The 18,876-nt window shown below is 48.0% G+C and overlaps 1 protein-coding gene across 2 annotated transcripts in view; it reads left to right on the top strand.

Annotated features, from left to right (window-relative positions):
- TENM4 (teneurin transmembrane protein 4) overlaps positions 1 to 18,876 on the top strand; it is a 371,175-nt gene that overhangs the window by 166,641 nt on the left and 185,658 nt on the right. For both annotated transcript variants that reach the window (XM_056115823.1, XM_056115822.1), the window contains exons 6-8: positions 6,469 to 6,639; positions 13,292 to 13,506; positions 15,340 to 15,550. In XM_056115823.1, coding sequence (XP_055971798.1) covers positions 6,469 to 6,639; positions 13,292 to 13,506; positions 15,340 to 15,550 — 597 coding nt within the window. The remainder of the gene's footprint in view (positions 1 to 6,468; positions 6,640 to 13,291; positions 13,507 to 15,339; positions 15,551 to 18,876) is intronic.

Below are 18,876 nucleotides of genomic sequence, written 5' to 3'. Positions count from 1 at the left end.
TCTCTGCCAACTTTCCTGTCTCCTGGGGCAGGAAGGGGCGACTAGGAAATGTCAGCCCAGGATCGGGAGGGAATGAGGTCCCCACCTTCCACCAGAGCCTGACTTCTGAAAACATGAACATTTCAGCGTGGGTGATCCTGGGAATCTGCTGTTTTTCCACAACTTGCTTCGGACCTCTTGAGCACCTTTACACCTTTTCCTTAACTAAAAATGAGTTTAAAAAGGAAAACCACTGTCAGCATTCTTATGCAGGTTCCTTTCCAAGCCCTTACCACTTACTTACTCTTCAAGCTTGTTCGGCCTTGAACACACATCTCTCTTGTTTGTCTCTGGGTGTTTTTTTTTTTTTTGTTTTTTGGGTTTCTTTTTTGCTTGACTATTTATCCTCTGGAGAAGCCTCGGCTCTCTCTTGAGCATGGACTCCTCTCTCTCTCTCTCTCTCTCTCTCTCTCTCTCTCTCTCTCTCTCTCTCTCTCTTTCTCTCTCTCTCTCTCCCTTTGCAACTTTCAAAGTAAGTTTCAATAAAAACTATCTTGCCTCACACACACACACACGTACACATACACACACACACACATACACACACACACACTCACCCTAAGTTATGAATATACACCACAGCCATGCATTTAGATAATCCTGTGAGGTGCCTTGGTGCTGGTAATTCCAGTAATTCTTTGCATAATGGAGTGGCCTGATTTTTAAATTTATATTGTTTCATTCTGGTTCATCCTGAAAACAGTCAAGAAAGGATGGATCTTCGTAGTTCTTCGCTTCGGGAGACTCTGCACCTGTCTTCCCCCTGCCCTCCATAGCCTGCATTTACTATGATTCACAGCTTTAGCCAGAGGTTACTGTGGGCCACCAAATATTTATTATTACCACTGGGCTCCCCAAACATTCATTTTCAGCTTGTAATTGCAGGACACTTTATCTTGCGCATGAATCTTCCACTTAGCATAAAATATGTAGGGTCAAAGACATAGTACAGCATGTGTGCACACACTTACCGAGCATGAGGGCAGCCCACTTTGTCCCCTGGCACACCCCATATGGTCCCCCAGGAGTGATCCCTGAGCACAGAGCCAGGAGTAATCCCCGAGCACTGCTGGGTAAGGCCGAGGAGTAATAACAGCAAGAAAGGAAAATGCATACCAGGGAAAGCTCGGCTGAGTCACTGGGCTTTTGAGTTCGAAGTGAGTTTGAAGCTCGCCGTGAACTTGACCCAGCTTGCGTGGCTCGGTGATTTCCCCGCCTGCTCTGAGTGAAGCAGGGTGTCCTGTGTTTGGGTTCTCCTGGGTTTCAACCAGTCTCCAGGGGAAGATGAAACCAGGTGTCAGTGGAGCATGGAAGCTCTAGGAGCTTCTTGCCACACGATTCAGGATCACGGTTCAGGCAGAATCTCAGGCTCGCCCAGGCCGTGCTATGTGGACACAGTGCTGTGTGGTCCCCTCTGGGAAGAGGGCAGATAGCTTCTCTCCCTCCCCCTCCTTTCCCTGGAACCCCGGGCTGCAAATTCTCCCTGGGCAAGGAAATGTGGGGCCTCCAGCATGGCTTATGCTTGGGACCTGAAACCCAGATCCCTAACTGTGCTTCAGGATTCTTGTGACCTCTTACCTCTCATATCTTCTCTCCTTGGTCATCCTTCCTTCCGGCTGGGTCAGGGTAACCTCCAGCTCACTCCCCTCCCCTCCGCATCAGTTTGCAGAATCTTTTCTGCATAGTGGAGGCCTCTGTAAGGGTCCTCCATGATGGAGTTGGAGTCAGAACTTTGCTTTCTCACATGGTTCTCAGGGACCCTCTTCCATGGGGCATCTCAGGCTTCTGAGCCTCTGTTTGTGTTTGTTGGGACCAAGCTGAGAACAAGGGGTCCCCACATGCATCTCTGGTGTATGACCCTACAGCTGTAGTCTGCCTTGTTCACAGTGCCTCCCTGAGACCCCAACTCCATGATCCTAGGCCCTGTCCCATTTCATTTCATCATCCTGTTATTCGTCGATTGCCTCGAGCAGGCCCCAGTAACGTCTCTTTCATCCTAGCCCTGAGATTATATTCAAGGCTCTTTAGGAGAATGAGACCCATCATTGTTACTGGTATTTGGCATATTTGGTACGCCACGGGGAGTTTGCCAGACTCTGCCCTGTGGGCAGGCTACATTCGATAGCCTGCAAGTTTGTCCAGAGTAGGAATGAGATAATAAGATGTCATAAAAAAGATGTCCTGATAAGATGTCACGCGGCTGCAAATGCGGCCGCACGGTTCCGGGAGCTGGATTTTATAGTCTCTGAGTCTTGGCCGTTGATGGGATTACATGGCGCCAGGGGGCCAGGTGGTGGGTGTGACCCCCGCCTACTGGAATTTGGAGGATCTGGGTGGAGGATGCTCGACTCCAATCCGAGTAGGCTTGGAGATCTCGGCCCCGGAACCCGCGTAGGCCCTGTCCTATATCCCACCCAAACCCCAACTCATCTCCCCCATCTTGGCATTTTCTCTTCTTTTCTTTTCTTTCTTTCTTTCTTTCTTTCTTTTTTTTTTTGTTTTGGGGCCACACCTGGCTCTGCACTCGGGGACCAGTCCTCGCAAGCTACTTCTAGCTCTACCCTCTACTTCTGCCTTTGCACTCGGGGTTCACTCCTGGCAAACTTGGGGGAACCAATCAGGGTGCCAAAAATCAAACCTGGGGTCAGCCACGTGCAAGGCAAACACACTGCCCACTATACTATTGCTCTGGCCCCTATCTGTGTATTTTTATTTTTAAATAAGAACCTGCTTTGCATCTTGTTCTAAGTAAGTGAGAGTGTGGCCACTTAAAGCATTTCTCTTCACAAAGTTGAGAGCATTCTATTTATTCTGGGATTGGCCCTTTTAAGAAGACAGTGCTCAGAGATCACTGATTCTAATGGGGGTGGGGAGGGGAAGAAGTGCTGCTCGTTTAACCTGCTTGTGTCTGAGTTTGCTGAGGCTTGAACAATTGCTCCAGTACCTTTGGAGTTGCCAATAGCCAGGTGAAGACAGTAAGCAGGTAAGCACACACGGCAGCAAATGCAGGGTTGGAAATAGCAGAGGTTTCGCCTCTTCCATGCAAGTAACCTTTTCTTATTTTTGGACACTGCAGAGAGAGCAAAACCCATGTTGAGCACCCCAGCTTGTGTATGGAACCTACTGTGATTTTATTACTCTCAGAGGTTAAGAAAAAATGCAGTGATTGTGGTCTCGAGTGATAATATAGTGGGTAGTGTTTGCCTTTCATGTGGCCAACCCAGATTCTATCTCCAGCATCCCGTATGATCCCCCAAATATCACCAGGAGTAGTTCCTGTGTGCAGAGCCAGGAGTAAGCCCTGAGAATTGCCAGGTGTGGCCCAAAATTTAAAATTAAAAAAAAAAGCAGTTATCACATATATGCGCCATCCACCAGACATTTGCCTGTTGATTTTTTTAAAATTTTTTTTTATTAGTGAAACACCATGAGGTACAGTTGTAGATTTACAATTTTTTGTGCTTGGGTTTCAATTATACAATGATCAGATACCCATCCCTCCACCAGTGCCCATTTTCCACCACCATGGATAATATCCCCCCACCCCCATCCCCCCATCCCCCCCTGTCTCTGTGGCAGGGCAATCCCCTGTGTTCTCTCTCTCCTTTTGGGTGTTGTGGTCTGCAAAAGAAGCATTGAGTTTGCCTGTTGATTATTGCGTAAGGAGCAGGAGGCCTTGCAACATTTGTATCCTGCTTCTCACACCAGAAGACAACTTGTCAGCATCTAGGACTCAACACCACTTTCCTGACCTGTGGCCCGACACACTTCCTTTGCTCCACAGTAACCAGAAACCAAAGGGCAGCAAAGGGTCTGATTCTGTTCCCCAGGTGCGTTGCACCCTCCCAGTTCAGTCTACCTTCCGTATTCTCCCTGCTGGCTTGTACCGGAATTAGTCGTTTGTGTAGGGTCTTCTCTTCTTGAGTTTTCTGTATTTTACTTACTGATTAATTGATTATTTGGGGGGAGGGGGCTGCCCAGCAATGCCCAGAGATAACCCCAGGCTCTGCACTCAGGAATTACTCCTCTTGGGGGACTTTATGGGATGCCAGGGATTGAAACTGTGTCAGCCACATGCAAGGGAGACTGCTACGTTATCACTCCAAATTCCTTGCTTCCTTTTGAACTTTGATGCCTGTGTCTGTCAGTTGGATCTGCGAGGTGATTGGACATGGTAAAGGTAAAGGTAAAGGCCCTCCCCTTGATCGTCGATTTGCTCGAGCGGGCCCAGTAACGTCTCCATTGGAGACTTTGCTGTTACTGTGTCTGGCATATCAAATATGCCAGGTAGCTTGCCGGGCTCTCCGAGAGGGGCGGAGGAATCGAACTCGGGTCGGCCATGTTGGCCGCTTGTAAGGCGAACACCCTACCGCTGTGCTATCGCTCCAGCCCAATTGGACATGATATCTGCCAATCACCCGGCTTGCTGCTGGCCCCCTGGTTGGTTCTTGGGAAACACGCCCTCAGGGATTTCATGTCCCTGTACTTTCTGTCTTCACCTGGCAAACCAAGTGGGTCAGTCCTGCCTCCCCTGTGCTTCTATTCCTTCCGAGTAGTCACAGCTGATCCCTCCATCCTCCTGTACTGTGGGCTGCTGGGAGCAGAGTCTGCTTTCCATCCTGGTTCCTCTCAGAGGTTGCAGCAGAGAACTGGTTTCTAGAAAAGTCTGGAGGTTGGGTGGCCAGAGCAACGTGGGTAGGGCACTTTCCTTGCACGCAGCCAATCTAGATTTGATCACCAGCATCTCATATGGTCCCTTGAGCACTGCCAGGAGGGATTCTTGAGTACAGAGCCAGGAGTAACCCCTAAGCATCACCACCAGGTGGGTGACCTCAAAACATAAACAAAGGAAGCCTCGTAAGGGCCAGAGAAATAATACAGTGGGTAGGGGGTTTGCCTTATATGCACGAACCCGGGTTCAATTCCCAGCATCCCATATGGTCCCCCGAGCACCACCAGGAGTGATCCCTGAGTGTAGTAACCTCTGCACACACCAGGTGTGACCCAAAAAAAAGAATTTCAAAAAAGCCACCAAAGGCTAAACCAAATAATAAATAAATAAGTCTGGTGGTTGAACAAAGGAGTGATGGGGCATACACAGAGCTGTGGGGGGTGGCCCTGGGGGTTCTCTTTGTCAGGAAGGGGATCAGGACCATCGATAAGGCTTAAGACTTGGGTCCCAGGTGGGATGGGAGCTGACATTTGGCACTCGCTCTCTGCACAGGCTCCCTGGCATTCTTCCCTTGCAAACACGGTGCCTCTCTAGGATGGAGACTATCCTCTCGCACCTTTTGGATTCCTCTAGGTTGTCACACAAGAAAACTGAGCCGTTGCTACCTTTGAAATATGTTCTTCAAAATAAACCAGTGCATGCAGAGGATGCCAAATAAAAATGCCAAAAAGTTCAACCACAAAAGTCCGTGACTCGCCCATCCTGGACCTTTCCTGTCTCCTCGTCCAGGACACACCTCCAATAGCCTTATTCTCTGCAAGTACAGGAATCTTTTTTTCCCAAAGGTAGCATCTCAGATGCATTGTTTCTGCATGTTAAAATTTCCCTGCCCCCAAAGCAAATGCACAGAGAGCCAACTCACTCTTGTGTAGGGCTAGTACTTATTATATGGGTAAACCTTGCTCCGTATCGATGGATGAGTTTCCAAAATTTTCCTAGTGCAGACAGTGCGGCCGTGAATAAGCTTGCGTGTACATTCTGTGCGTGCGTGCGTGAGTGTATCCGGAGGGGGGCGTCTGTGGTTGTGGAAATTCTGCCTGCCAGGGTAAGAGGTATTTTAAACCTCCTCGCTTCTGTTTGTCAATATGTCCTCTTTGGGTCTGAAAGAATGATGTTCACCCAGCAAAGAATGAGATCTCTTATTTCCCATGCTCTGCCAAAACTGTGTGTTCGCAACATTTTGTTTCTGCCAAGCCATATGTGAAGATAGTATTTCAGAACCTAACTTAAGTTTTCTCTTACTCCAAGTGATGTCGAGTCTTTACTTCTGCTTAAGCGCCAACTGTATCTCTTAGGCTGTTAAACTGTGCCCATTTTCCTGCTTGAGGTGTTGGACTTCACTTATTATTTGTAGAAGTGATTTTTTCTACCAAGGAAATTAACCCTGTGCAATGCAAATTGCCATTTTTTAAACTGCAACTGTTAGTAGGGGTTTTTTTTTTTAAGTAAAGGCCAAGACTGCCATCTCAGCCTCTCTCCCCCTCCTCCAGACTGTGTTCCCTCAAGGGCAGGGCCCTGTCTGGGTCATTTGAGTCCCCAAGGAAGATCTGGCTTTTCACTCATCTTTCTTCAGGGTCTGCTGAACTGAACCACACTGAGCGCTGGTGCCCCCCACCCCGCCCGCCTTCCCCTCTGGCTTGGGAGTTCTGGTTCCCCCTCGGGCGGAAAACGATGACCTTTCTCATTGCTCACCACAGCCATGCACCTGCTTGCCCTGAACTGGCACCTGCAGCCGATGGAGGGGCAGATGTATGAGATCACGGAGGACACAGCCAGCAGTTGGCCTGTGCCAACGGACGTTTCCCTGTATCCCTCAGGGGGCACTGGCTTAGAGAGCCCTGACAGGCCAGGCAAAGGAACGGCAGAAGGTAGGGTTGCTGTGATGTCCGTGTCGTGCGTCCTCTGTGTCTGCCTCGGAGCCGAGGACACTCCATTTCTGCCCCATTGTGTGCTGACTCCCAGCTCCATGCCCGGGCGCTTCCTCCATTCTCTGCACTCCACACATGGCTGCCAGTCCATTGTCGCTCCATCACGGTTTCCTGTCACCGCGAGCTCATGGCGGGGCTTGGGCTGGACTCATGTGCTGGGCGATGTCTCATCTCATGTCTCAAGGGAAGCGGGGCTTTCCCACTGTCTGGGGGCTGTGTGTGCGGGCCACCGTGAGCCTTGTGGGGGAGCTCTCTTGGCCTGGGTGGGTGTTCTCTGGGAGTCGGGTGTGAGCAGATGGTTGAATGGTGCGTGTGAGGTAACTGCCTCAGACCGTTGTGCTTTAATGGATTCCCCAGTTCAGGCATTCTAGCACTTTCCAGCCTTGGGCAAGTCACTTTGTTTCCCCGAGTTTCCCCTCCGCCACCTTCTCCCCCTGCTCACGACCATGAGTGTTTGCACACTGCTCTCTTCAAAGCTTTTTGTCAAGAGCATTTTGCATTTCATCCTCACAGTGCAGTTGTGAGGTAAGTATCGTTCTGGGCAACACTTTTAGATCCAGAGACTCCAGATTATTGAGTCGAGTCACTTGGCCAGCATCATGGGCTAGGAAGTAATGGGTTTGGGTCCGAGCCCGCAGCAGCACAATACTGCTGGCTCTCGCTCCTCCTTCAGATGAACCACCTGGCTGACCCAGGGTCACAGGACCCAGAAGGAAATGGAGATGAGGAAACACCTTGCATGATGCTTCTTCCCTCAGTGGTGGGAGTGATGGCAGTCGGCGTACTCGGTGTTCTTGACTGGAACAACCCTAGACCTACACTCTGGGTTTCCCAAAGGTCTCTCCCATATTCCATCAACATGAAATTCTTTGTCAGTCAGGGGGACACAGACCCATAAAACTGTTACTGGGAAAAATATCTGAACGAGTGGGTCAGGCCTGTGGTCTTCCTGGGCGTGTGGCCCTCCCTCCTCCTGCATCCGCGGCCTGCCTTCTCTCCCTGATGGCCTCTCAGGCTGCACAGTGGTTCAATTGCCCCCACCCTTTACCTCTCTCATCTCTGTTCCTCTTATCTCAGTTCCTTTTGGGATTAACTTTGGGGTCATGACTTCTGAGCATCTGGGTCCTTTCAAGGATTTATTTGGAATAGGTTTGGTTGGCAAGAGCGCATATTCCTGGTTGGAGTACCTACTCATGACCTCTGAATGATCCCAAAGGCCTAAATTATAAGCTTGCCCTATGGTCATGTTTAAGGAACGTGAAAATTGGGCGGCATTTCCACCGAGCCGGTTAGAGCCTATGCCTACTTTTTTGAGAGGTAAAGCCAGCCCTTCCTTTAAAATACGAAATAACTTTATTCCACCTCTTCATGGGAGGGAGTAGGAACATGGGTGGTGCCACGAACAGAGCTCTTGTTTGAAGACAAATCCCTGAGTTCAAGTTCAACAGAGTAAGAAACTCATGATTCCTCTTCAAAGTCACAAGAGGACTCGCCAGACAGTCTCTGAATGGTCCCTGTCCATGGTCCTGCCACTGCTTGGCGAGTCACATGTTAGCTTCTATTGTCAGTTGACCTAGGTGAATGTTGTAAATGAAGACCATCTTTAACTCGGATGTACAAATGCAGATTTAAGATATAGTTCCTCCTCAAGGCATTGGTAAAGAGTCTCATTTCACAAAACGTATTTTCTCCTCCTCTCTCCCCCCCATGATATCTATCAAACATTCTTTTAACAGGATTGGGTCTATCTAAAATCTTCCACTCTAATGAAATTAGTTTGTGGGTTGTTTAGGTTTGGCTTTGTTTTTTTCCCAAGGAGCAGGAGATATAGATAAGGGAGAAAATAAAATTGCACCAGCTTATTGGTTTACTTTAATTGGAGTATTTTTTGCTTAAAGGGATTATCTGTCATTACTAATGCAAATGGAAATCCTGTTTACAACCCCCTAAAATGCAATACAGTGCTGGGAAGTGGTCAGCATCAAAAGCAATTACTGTGATGAAAAAATACATCAGTCTGGCAGAGAAGAGGACAAAGCCTCCGATAGTTTTTGAGAAACCACATGGTTCTTAATTTCTTTTGCCCTGGTCAAACCAACGTTTACTCGGTTTATGTTTTTCATTGTGATTTGAAAAAAGTCTATGTTCTTAGACATGTATATGGGGGGGGGGGGAGAATCTTTAATCCTGATGCGAATGCACATTTCCTGTCCCCTCTGAGGGCATCAGAGAGGAAGCTGACTTCAGACTTAAGATTAGAATCCCCGTTCTACAACGATGGGCAAGGAAGATGGTGCGATGGAAAGGGTGTAAGTGGATCTTGGCAGCAGAAGTCCAGTGTTGGGGTCTTGCCCAACTTTTATTGGCTCAGTTTACTCCTGCCAGTTGCTCCATCTTCTTTGGCCATAGTTTCTTTGTCTGCACGGCAAAGATGATAATCCCTTTGCTTGCAAGGATTCTTGAGTGAACCAGGCCTCCATACATATTAAGCTCCTTTCTTCTTCCTCATTCAAATCCTAAACTGTGTGTCCTTCTTCAGAAATTCAGAGCACCAAATAAATGATTATTGCCCCCCCCACACACACACACATTCTTTAAAGGTTTGAGGTATTTTTGATTATTTATTTGGTGTATGTAGATTTCATACATGAGATAAGGGAGATTTCATACCAGGTAATCTCATACATGAGAAGCCGACATGTGGCTACTGAGCCACATTGCTGGCCACTGAATATCTTTGAAGGGTGTGTGTTTTTATATTTATACATATAATTGTGTGTGTGTGTGTGTATATATATATATATACCCATACACATATATTCATATATATTATACAAATATATGACAAACTCATATTTTAAATGCTTTTATCATGTCCTTGAGAATAAAACATCAAATGGAGTTTAGACTAAAATTTCAAAGTAGCTATAAACCCATTTCAGGGTTGTCATGGAGTGGAAACCAAATACGGCAGTTTTTCTATATAAAGTCACAAGAACGTATGTTCTGCATTAATGGCAAGAGGGGAAAAGACATTGAATAAACATGTGTTTCTGAGGGTTGAATTGGTGGGCTGGGGATAGTGTTTTCTTCTTTCTGCAATGAAATCAAAATTGCCCATCAGTTTGAACCATGCAAATTGCTGAGCACCAACTCAGCTGGGCTCTCCAAAGTGGAGCAGCTTATTTTGATAACCAAATAAATTTCCAACAGTTGCTAAGGAAACTAAAGGATTCTTTGTGCAGGTTGTTGCAGTGAAAAGAACCAGAAAGGTGGAGGGAGGGGGGAGAATGTTAGTTGATTAGGAATTTAGAATCTATGGAGATAGACCTTTAGTTCCAAAAGCAAAGAGTGTGATTAGGAACTAGATGGAATTTCAGTTCTTCCCGGTCTCCCTTATTTCACAGAGCTATCCAATCATTTCCACAATTTTTAAAAGAAATGTCTTTTAGAGACGTGATTGCATATATTGCTGCAGCATTACTATAGGAAGCCTGAATGGGAATAGCTTTACAAAAGGGATTGTGATCAGTAGAATCTGCCTAACGAAGTCTAATCATGCCATTCAGGGCCCTTAGCTCTGTGTCAGGTTCTTCACAGCAGTTTGTTAAACTGCAGGAGGCAACCAGTGGTTATACAGACCTTTTCTCAGGACTTTCATGAGCTATTGACTGTTGCCCTTTAATTTTAGGCTCCCTTTGCCTTCATGCAAATATCAACTCCTTGGACCCCAGAATCTTAGGGATTTTATTTTTTCGGTTGGCCTTGGTTCTCCTTATACTCACTCACCTTGCCATTTAGCTGGACTGTGGATTACACTGGTTGCTTGCTCTGAAGTAGGTCCAGTTCACCCATTGAGCCTGGAGAGTTTTATCTCATTATTCATCAACTGAATTCTTGGAGAAGCCATGCTCTAGTAAGTAAAGAAGGACCTCCACCCCCATCCCACCCCACCCAGAAACTCATCTCTAGAAAGTTTCTTAAGCATCCGTAGCCCTAGTATATACATTTGAGATAGTGAGAACTAACTGAACTGATATATGTAAATCTCAATAAATAGTAGTCACTGCTGCTGCTACTACATCGACTATATTACAACTACTACCATTTTCCCCAGAAGACCAGTCTCAAACACAGACAAAAGAAAAATCTTCTCCTACACATTTCTCCAACTGTCTCTGCTTTTGGCTTCTCTCGTTATTCCACTTTGAGTAGGTTGGCTATGCTGCGGAATAGTTTCACTCCTTGTGGTCACAGTTTAGTGCTGAGAATTAAGTACAACGGATCTCAGATTATAGGATCTGCAAAGTGGAGGACAGCATGGATGTTCAAAGGAAGAATGGGCAGTGAAACGGGTGTCACGCTTAATAATCCTCGGGGTAGCCAGTAAGGAAGTGGTACTTGGCCACGTCTCCTTCCCCTCCCTGTTCTGAGTCTGGGGCGAGGGCTGGCAGCAGGAATGATGGAAGTTATGTTCTCAGATCGGGTTTCTCCTTCCCCAGTAAGCCCTGCCTTGAAGCTGGTTCCTGGTCCCTGTCTCTCTAGGACAAAGGCCACTTTGGAAGCAGTGACCCAGAGAAGTTCTCCCCAACCCAGCCTAGAAAGTCAGGGTCATGGCCTGGTCAAGTACTAGACCAGAATTATTTCCTTGCTCTCTGTTTGGTCTGCTTGGCTCAACTTTAGAAATACTAGAAAAGACCTTTTTCCCTTTGCCACTCCTGGGGTGGAGCATTCTAGATATACCACATGTCCAGAGATCTCAGGTTTCTAACCTCCTAAGTCCCAGGATTTACCTGCTAGGATAGCTGTCACCTGTAAACATTCTTGGGGGAGACGTACTAGGCAGACTTCTCCAAAGATGTGCCAAACTCCTTTTCATGATTTCTTCTTCGCTGTAAGGGATTCCTTGAATGCAGACACGACTGCATTCCTGCAGCTCTCACCCTCCTGCTCCAGACCCCTCACTCTGTTCTCTCACAGCTTTGTAACTCAGGGTGGATTCATTTCTACCTGAAAAAAAGACCGGCATCAGGAGCCCAAAAACAGCTAAGGAAGGATGTGAAAGTAATTCACTCCCATCTTAACGCTTTGCGAATTTGGCTTCTGTCTTTGAACTTTGAACCAGAGTTTGGTGGTTTGTGGTGTGTCTGCATTTTTAAGGTAAAAAGTCTGGGCCACATTCCTTCCATAAAGGAATAAACACAAGCCCTTTCCCATGCTAATGACAGGATTTTATTGAGAGCACGCATTCAAACTTTTTTTGTTGTTGGCATATTTTTAATTAAAATAACATTTAACGGTTTGAAGCTAAAAACCTGATGTTTCTGCCTAGGAGTTTATAAGAGAATGATAGCATATGGAGAAGTTTAACATTCAAATTGAATTTTATTATTTAAAACAGTAAAATATTTTATGACTACAACAATGCCCTGCCAAGCTCCATTTCAGCATCAAATGTGCTTTGTAAGGAATCTTACAAAGCTAGGGGGGAAAAGGCATTTAATTTCTTATTCCCCAAATGCTTTTTACGAAAAGTTCCCACAAACGTGTCTCCTTTACAAATGGATTCTTGCTCTCAAAGCATTTCCGCAGCATGCTCAGAGGGTGCCTTCAAATGACAAAGATGATGGGGTGTTGACCAGTTGGGGCTTGGTGAAGTCCCCAAGAGGGGTCTTGGCCCCTCCCTGTCATCTCCTCTGCCCTCATCCTGCTCCTTAGAAGACCAGCGTTTGGCAGGAAGTTAGGGTTCCTATTGTTCACATGTGAGCGTGCTTCATGCCTAAACAGACTTGGCACTTGAGGTGTGCCAGCGAAAATTGCTGCTCTTCTGATTGGCCACAGAGATAAGCAGCAGTGTGGACTCCTGACCACAGCCCCAGCAACTTGCAGGTTTAAGCCTGTTGAAAGATCTAAGTGTGTCATAGACTGGGCCTAGGAAGCTGAGATATTCCCTCAACTTGACCGACATTAGCATCAAAATGATGTTCAGAGTCCCCTGTTCAAACACAAAACATCCCCAATCCCTTTCCTCCCATTTCCCCAACTCTACCAATGCTCCCATCTCAAACCCCTGCCTCACATAGCTCAGCCACAAAATGTGACTTGCCCATACACAGACTCCTAGACTTAGCACCACCGCCCCCTGCTCTGGTGGTGCGTCCTTGGCTGGGGTGGGAGGCTTTCTGAGTTGTAAATTTAATAACAACACCTCATTCGCTCTGTCTTTCTGCTTTAGCATTCACATTCTTGCTCGCACGCACGTACATACGGAGCTGGTGTCTTGTGATCTGCAATGATTATTTTTAGGATCAAAATATATCTTAACAAGCTGTGGATTATGCAGTAAACAGATGGCCCTTGGGGAGGACCCATACTGCTTGGAAGAACGTACATTTTTAGCAGAACAATTTGAGCATCACTGGAAAAAAGAGTTCTGCATATTCTGGCTCCTCAAAGGGGGCTGGGAGTGGGGGGCTGGGAGTGGGCCACTGTGTGTGTGTGTGTCAGGGTCCTGGCTCACTCGGACGCCCTGCTCCCACTCCCCTGTGGCTGACCGTGATGTTATTTTCTTTCCTTCCCCATGTCTTGGTAGGAAAGCCCAGTAGTTTTTTTCCAGAGGACAGTTTTATAGACTCCGGAGAGATCGACGTGGGGAGACGGGCTTCCCAGAAGATTCCTCCCGGCACCTTCTGGAGATCTCAGGTCTTCATCGACCACCCCGTGCACCTGAAATTCAACGTGTCTCTAGGAAAGGCTGCTCTCGTCGGCATATATGGCCGGAAGGGCCTCCCTCCCTCACATACACAGGTAACTAGGTCCCATTCATTCTGCAAGCCCTAGGCATTCCAGCACCAACCTATGCACCCCCGGGGAGGCTGGCACCAGGGCAGGAGACAAGGCTGTGGTTGGGGCTGCACCTGGCATGCACCTCACTCAGGTCCCATTCCTGACACCACACAGTCTCCTGAGCACTGGAGGGAGCAGCCCAGGAGAGTTCAGCACCACTGACGTGGACTGGGGGTCCCCAACACCAGCCGCATCACCAGCTCAGACATCAACACTTGCACTGAATCAATCAACACTCCGATGACCAAGAACCATCAGCAGGGCCCCCAGACCTTCTGAGTACACTTGGAAAATACCCCCCACCCAACTAAGAAAAGCAGCCCACCCGATGCTTCCACCTGGATCCCTGAGTGCCAAATGGGACCTTCTTGCATTTGTTTTTAAGACCTGTTCAGCCCAGTACCCTGGTCAGGACCCAAAGTTTAGGTGAATAAGGTAGTCAGGGATTTGTAAGACACCAGGAAATCTCACAGTAGCTTTCCTGTTATTTGCTAGTCCCCTAAATTCAATTCCAGGAAATGGGGTGGAGGAGGAAAAGGGAAGACCTGGATTTAAATTCTCAACTCTGTGACCTCAGGCCTGCTGGTTTTCCTCTACAAGCAAGTTCCCAGCTTGCAGAGACAGGAAGACCAGAGCCCACCAGTGGGACTGTGGTTGAGTCGGAAACAGCATGAGCAAGGCAGCTAGTGTGGATCTGACACAGAATAAATGGTCCTTCTCTGGTTTCTCACGTTCCTTCTCTCCTTCCAGGCCACACATTACTCAGGCATGTGGGTGCCAGAAACACTTGGAGAACTCATCCAGGCTGATGGTTGTATTAGCAGTTACAAAGATGGAGAACACACACTCCAAGGGCCTTTAGCTCTGGGGCTGGAATAACATAAACCATGTAGATACTCAGGATGCGTTTCAGAAGAAAATTAGTTTTATAGTAATCATTTAAGATTTTTGGTTAAAGATATAAATAGCTAGCTACATTTTTTTAAAAAAGGAAGGATAGATGGATGGAAGAATGGGTGGCTAACTGGATGGATGGATGGATGGATGGATGGATGGATGGATGGATGGATGATGCATGGGGTGTATTACTAGACAGGTAGAAGAATGGACAGACAGATAAAAGGATGGAGGGGCAGATGGATGGAGGGAAAGATAGATGGATGATGGACGGATGGGTGATGGATGGGTGGGTGGATGGGCAGGAAGACTGTGAATAATTACTTAATTTTCTTGCAAGCAGGGCAGTACAACTTAACCACCTACCTGCTGTTAATGCTACTCTTGAGTCTGGCTCTCGCAGATTCAGATCAATCGGCAATTATGTTTGACACAGCATGTAATTATCGATAAGAGTTTTGAGCTAATCCAGTTTCGTTTCCCTCACACTGCTCCCTCAATCGAGGGTATTTAGAAAGAATCACTGACAAAAGGAAGCGAGCTGTCAGTCAGGGTCCGTCCTCACATCCTGCCACTAACGGTGCCTGCAGCCCCAGCCCCGGCCCTGCACCGAGAGTGGGATCTCTCACTGGGTGCCCAGGAGAAGCATGGTTGGCCCACCACAATCTCTGCCAGGGAAGGATTCGCCACCTATTTGCCAAAATCAAAGCAAAAGGAGCTGTAAGCTAATCTGCTGCCTCTGTTTTGCTCACAGATGGTCCTGAGGCTGCAGGGATGCAGCTGGGGCTGGTTCTTCCCCTCCGGTTGGCATCAGCCCCCTGTCCCTCTCTGGCCCCTGCAGGAGCTGAGCTTCCGGGAGCCAGCCCCTGTATTAACCATGTTCTCTTTGGACTTTAGTTTGACTTTGTGGAACTGCTGGACGGAAGGAGACTGCTGAGCCCAGAGGCCCGAAGCCTGGAGGGGCCCCAGCGCCAGTCCCGGGGAGTCACGCCCCCTTCGAGCCACGAGACCGGCTTTATCCAGTATTTAGATTCGGGGACCTGGCACCTGGCATTTTACAATGATGGGAAGGAGTCTGAAGTGGTTTCCTTTCTCACCACCGCCATCGGTAAGGAAGGCAGCACTGGGGACCATGTGCTGTGTCTCTTCGGGTGGGACAGACTTTGGGGGCTGAAGCTAGAGCTGATGAAGGACCGGCCTTGCCCAGCACCAGAGATACCATCCCCTCTCCCCAGAGTTGGCATGAGGCCTCCTGGCCAAGCTCACCAAGAAACAGAAAAATGGATATCGAGCATCCAGGACAGATGGAGACCCTCTAAGCCCGGACCCTTGCCTGCCCGCTTCCTGGCTTCCTCTCTGGGCCCCTTTGCATGTAGGGCCACAGATGCCTTTAAAGACCCAGGGTGGGTAGCACCCACAGGAACCCTAGGTGCTGGGCAGATGGAGACCACCTCTCTTTAGTCATCGCTTCTCTGGAAAAACTCTGTTGTCCTTATTCTCATGTGGTTCCACTCACTCCTTTGCATTTGGAGGTTTTGCTTTTGTATGTGCGTTGGTTTGGGGGTTTGGAGGGTGGGGGGCTTTGTGTGGCTTTCTCCTCCCTTCCTGTTGGTTTTGTTAAGAAGCCAATAGCCGTGTAGATGATACAAAAGCATCAAGGCTTGGAGAGAGTGGGAGACCAGGCTCATGTTGGAACTGTGGTGAGGATGCGGTCTGAGATATAGGAGGTTTACTGGGAGCATGGAGGCTGGCCGAGCACTGTGTATCACCAAGGGGTCAGCACGAAGAAGGGGATCATTGCTCTCAGCTAGTGCCTAGGCATCTCTCAGGCTGTGTGTCATGTTTCCTGGAACCTTTCTCTGCTTCCTCATGTGTACAGACAGGTGGAGTATGCCTTTCCTTCCTGCTGTGTATTGTAGCATGTGGTGGTTCTGGTGTTGGTCCAGAAATCAGTGTCTTAGTGTTTCTAAAGAGGCATCAGGGCAGGGCCGGAGTGATAGTACAAAGGGTTGAGTGTTTGCTTTGCACATGGCTGACCCAGGTACTCCAGATGGTTCCCTAAGTACCACCAGGAATGATCCTTGAGCACAGAGCCAGGAGGAGTCCTGAGCACCACCAGGTATGGTTGCCCCCAAAGCAACAACAAAAATAACAAACAGGAAAAAGAAGGCACCAGGACAGAGTCTGGAAAAGCAACCTTCAACAAGCCATTGTACCTGGGAAGGACATTCTGCTGAGCACAAGGTGTACCTTAGAGCTTGCCTCAGAACTCCATCTCCAGGACTGCCAGTCTCTCAGCCACAGAGGATGTAGTTAAATAAAAGCCTCTGGGTCTTGTCCTTGGGTCCACAAACTCTCGCCAAACCTGTTTTTTTTTTAATCAAGTTTTCATTGACTGGTTGCTGTTTTCCATCATCATAGAGGTTCAGGGGTTTAGTTTCAACCCTTGCTCTGTGCCTCGCCATTATGCTCCCACCAAAGTTCAGAGCTGTGCAAAGTTCAGAGGGCAACCCAAAAGCCCTCTGTCCTCAATTCTCTTACCCACCCTCTTCCCTCTGGAAACCATCATTGTTTGTACTGAGCTAGTGGTTAGTTTGGTTGTTTCTTGCCAGTTTGCTGTCATTATCCATATTCTGCCCATGAGTAAAGGAAACCATCCTTTCATTGTCTTCACTTCCTTCCTCATTTTGTTCCATCTAATCACCTTTGAGAAGTACCACATTGTTCCCAAAGTCTCCGGGTACCACAGAGCTCACCACTAACCAGGCGGAAGCTCCTCTTTTCCTATGGCAGAGCTTGCTCCACTGGGCATTGGCCACAGCGCTAATATCTGGCCGCCTGTCCCCTGCCTCTTGTGAGTAATGCTTCTCTGAGCACAGTGGGTTTGGGAAAGAGATTTTCTAATCAGCATTGCAGCCCTTCAGATGAGTACATGGAGTCAGACCCTGGTTCTTTCTTTTTAATGCCAGGAGTTCTTTTCAAGCCATCTGCTCCTTGTTTCAGTTGCAGAGTTTTACTTCGTATCAGCAAATGCAGCAGCAAGTGCCTTTCCAAAAAGATGGGGTGTTGTATAAGCTTCCTCAGTAAATTCAGGCTCAGTAGCTGCCCTCATGCCCCAGCACCCCTGGGACAAAAGAAGGTGTCCCACTGTGCCATTGTGTCTGGAAGCCTGTCCTGGTCATTGGTCTCTGGGAGTTGGAAGTACAGGACCTGGGAAATGCTCTTCTCTCTCTCCCCGAAAGTCTCTTTGTTCACTGGGGTTGCATGTGCCCATGGCCAGCATCAGTAGGATGGCGGAAGCCATGTGCTTGGTGATCACTGTGTCCTGGGTCCCCCACCCCCCACCGATGCAATGTAGACATGTGTGCAGTTCTGCATTCAACACTCTGGTGTTTTAACCCTGTGCACATCTCTGAGTTCTCCAGCTCAAGTTGTCTTAAGAGTCTGGAATCGGCAGCTGCCACCCAGTGGTCACTAATGTCACAGAGACCCAACACGCAGCCCTGGCCCCATCCTGGCACCCCTGCTTGAGTTCTTGTCAAACGACACAGAGTATGGCCGGCTCTTAGCACGACCTTCTTGCCATCAGAACTCTTTATTTTTAATAACCGAGCACAAATGCAGAAGGGTATTAATACAATCCCCCAGAGATCACTCCTTTTAATTAGGAGATGCATCACAGAGAAATAGAAAGCAGGTAGGGTTCGGTACTTTTGCCAGCCTTTGACTTGTCGGAGCTTGCTAACCTGTTTTGTCATAATTAAGGAGAAGGTCTTGCTTTTCCCTCTTGGTTCTCCTATTCTCACTTAAATGATGAAATTTTCCTTTGCCTCCCTTAACCCTGTGGTATCTTTAAGAGCAGGAAGGCTATATTGTGCTTTTTAGACACCGTGTGTAATGCAGTGTGGTTAGCACGCAGGCTGGGTGGGCAGGCATCCTTAGATTCCGCGCCCCAGAGCAGCACCCAAAGATAGACGTCAGGTGACTCATGTGTATACAGACACACTTTGTCTACTCAGAGCATGTTACAGGTAGCAGAATGAGAGGTTGGGCAGAAGGAGAACCCACATGTCGATCTGGGACATCTCTTCATTTCCAACACGGTTGTATGATAGGATCACTTAAGAAACTAGCTTGAAACTAAGATTCCTCGGCCTTTTTTACCCAGAAATGATAGCCACGTAGATCTGAGTAGCAGTTAAGTGATTCCGAACTGATGGTCCATCTGCTAAGCTTCGGAAGCAAGCGCTTTCTGAGCACCCCTTGCCCTTCTTACCTCCCGCCGTTGTCCACACTCGCTCCGTGCCAACGGTCACATCACCACTCTCAGCCTCATTTTCCTCTTCTGGAAAGTGAGATTGGACCCGTGCGCTCTGCCTATTGTGAAGATCAGGGAGTACAAACCAATGCCTCAGCTCTGGCGCTGGAAATATT

The sequence above is a fragment of the Sorex fumeus genome, unplaced genomic scaffold, assembly GCF_029834395.1.
Source record: "Sorex fumeus unplaced genomic scaffold, SorFum_2.1 ptg000030l, whole genome shotgun sequence".
Classification (NCBI taxonomy): domain Eukaryota; kingdom Metazoa; phylum Chordata; class Mammalia; order Eulipotyphla; family Soricidae; genus Sorex; species Sorex fumeus.
The sequence above is the reverse complement of the archived record's forward strand: the minus strand, read 5'-3'. Positions and strand labels throughout refer to the sequence as shown.